Genomic DNA, 1,446 nt, shown 5'->3' on the forward strand with positions numbered 1-1,446 from the left:
TGATTAATGTATTGTAGGTAGTTCTTGTAACACGGGTTGCATGTATTATATGATTAATGTATTGTAGGTAGTTCTTGTAACACGGGTTGCATGTATTATGCGATTATGAATTGTAGTTGGTTCTTGTAACACGGGTTGCATGTATTATATGATTAATGTATTGTAGTTAGTTCTTGTAACACGGGTTGCATGTATTATATGATTAATGTATTGTAGTTGGTTCTTGTAACACGGTTTGCATGTATTATATTATTATTAGTCGAGATATTGAATAGTTTCTATGCTGCAGGTTAAGTTGACAGGATTGGAAATCCTGGACCTAGACATTGTGAGATAGTCATTCACATGATCTGAGAAGTGTTAATTATAATTTACATTTCCATAACACTAAGAATTTCATAATATAGAATTGCTATAAGTATGAACATATGATGTATGTTTGACATAAGCACAGATGAACTTGTAGAAAAAGGAAACCAGTATATTAGTGTTCAGTGCAAGAAATACACTTACCTGAAATAGTTTGCTACTCATACTGAGTAGTGTATTAACACCTGAAATAATTCATTGCTCAAACTGAGTAGTGTATTAACACCTGAAATAGTTCATTACTAATACTGAGTAGTGTATTAACACCTGAAATAATTCATTGCTCAAACTGAGTAGTGTATCAACACCTGAAATAGTTCATTACTCAAACTGAGTAGTATATTAACACCTGAAATAGTTCATTACTAATATTGAGTTGTGTATTAACATACTAAGTAGTGCATTAATAGCTTTTTGCTTGCTCATTTATTTACGTGTTACATATTTTACATACTGATATGTTTGAAAGATTAAGTTATTTTAATTACTAAATTGCTGTATTGAAACTTTTAGTGTATCAAATTTTTTACAGAGTATCTGTAAACTTGATTTATAAAATGTTTGATTAAAGGCTCATCATTTACAGGTTGTAAGTATTGCATCCATTAGAAAGGGCCAAAGTGTAGTTCTGAGAGTGTGGAATGGAACAAAACCTTCCAAGTAAGTTTCTTGTTAATGCTTTGTTCGTACATCATGTAGTATGTGGTGACATTAATCTTCACTATTTGGCTGACCAGGTAACAGACAGATACTGTGCTCCTATTTCACATTTTATTATATAATTTTTTGTTTTGCATGAATGTATGAAAGAATAATAGTAACATATTATGAAATCCAACTAGAAAGTCCGTGTTTTGTGGAACCTTCTTGTTCTAGTTTGAGAAAATAATGAGACTGTACAACATTTGAACCAAAGAAATTCTAAAATCACATTTACTTAAAATTTTGTAAGATTAAAAACTTTGATTTTTCTAAATGTGTCAGATAATTATATATACTTTTTTAATAGGTTTTTTTTTCTTTAATTGAGTGTATTTTTCATTTCGTTAGATTTTATTTCAGATGTTGTTTTCTGTT

The 1,446-nt window shown here is 29.5% G+C and overlaps 1 protein-coding gene across 1 annotated transcript in view; it reads left to right on the forward strand.

Moving 5' to 3' along the window:
• The window catches only part of LOC111083360, a gene marked incomplete at its 3' end in the record, with an annotated part of 5,739 nt that extends 4,710 nt beyond the window's left edge, over positions 1 to 1,029 (forward strand). The window contains exon 4 of the mRNA XM_022379853.1: positions 956 to 1,029. Coding sequence (XP_022235561.1) covers positions 956 to 1,029 — 74 coding nt within the window. The remainder of the gene's footprint in view (positions 1 to 955) is intronic.
• Positions 1,030 to 1,446: the final 417 nt, after the last annotated feature.

Source organism: Limulus polyphemus, unplaced genomic scaffold (assembly GCF_000517525.1).
Source record: "Limulus polyphemus unplaced genomic scaffold, Limulus_polyphemus-2.1.2 Scaffold9252, whole genome shotgun sequence".
Taxonomy (NCBI): Eukaryota; Metazoa; Arthropoda; class Merostomata; order Xiphosura; family Limulidae; genus Limulus; species Limulus polyphemus.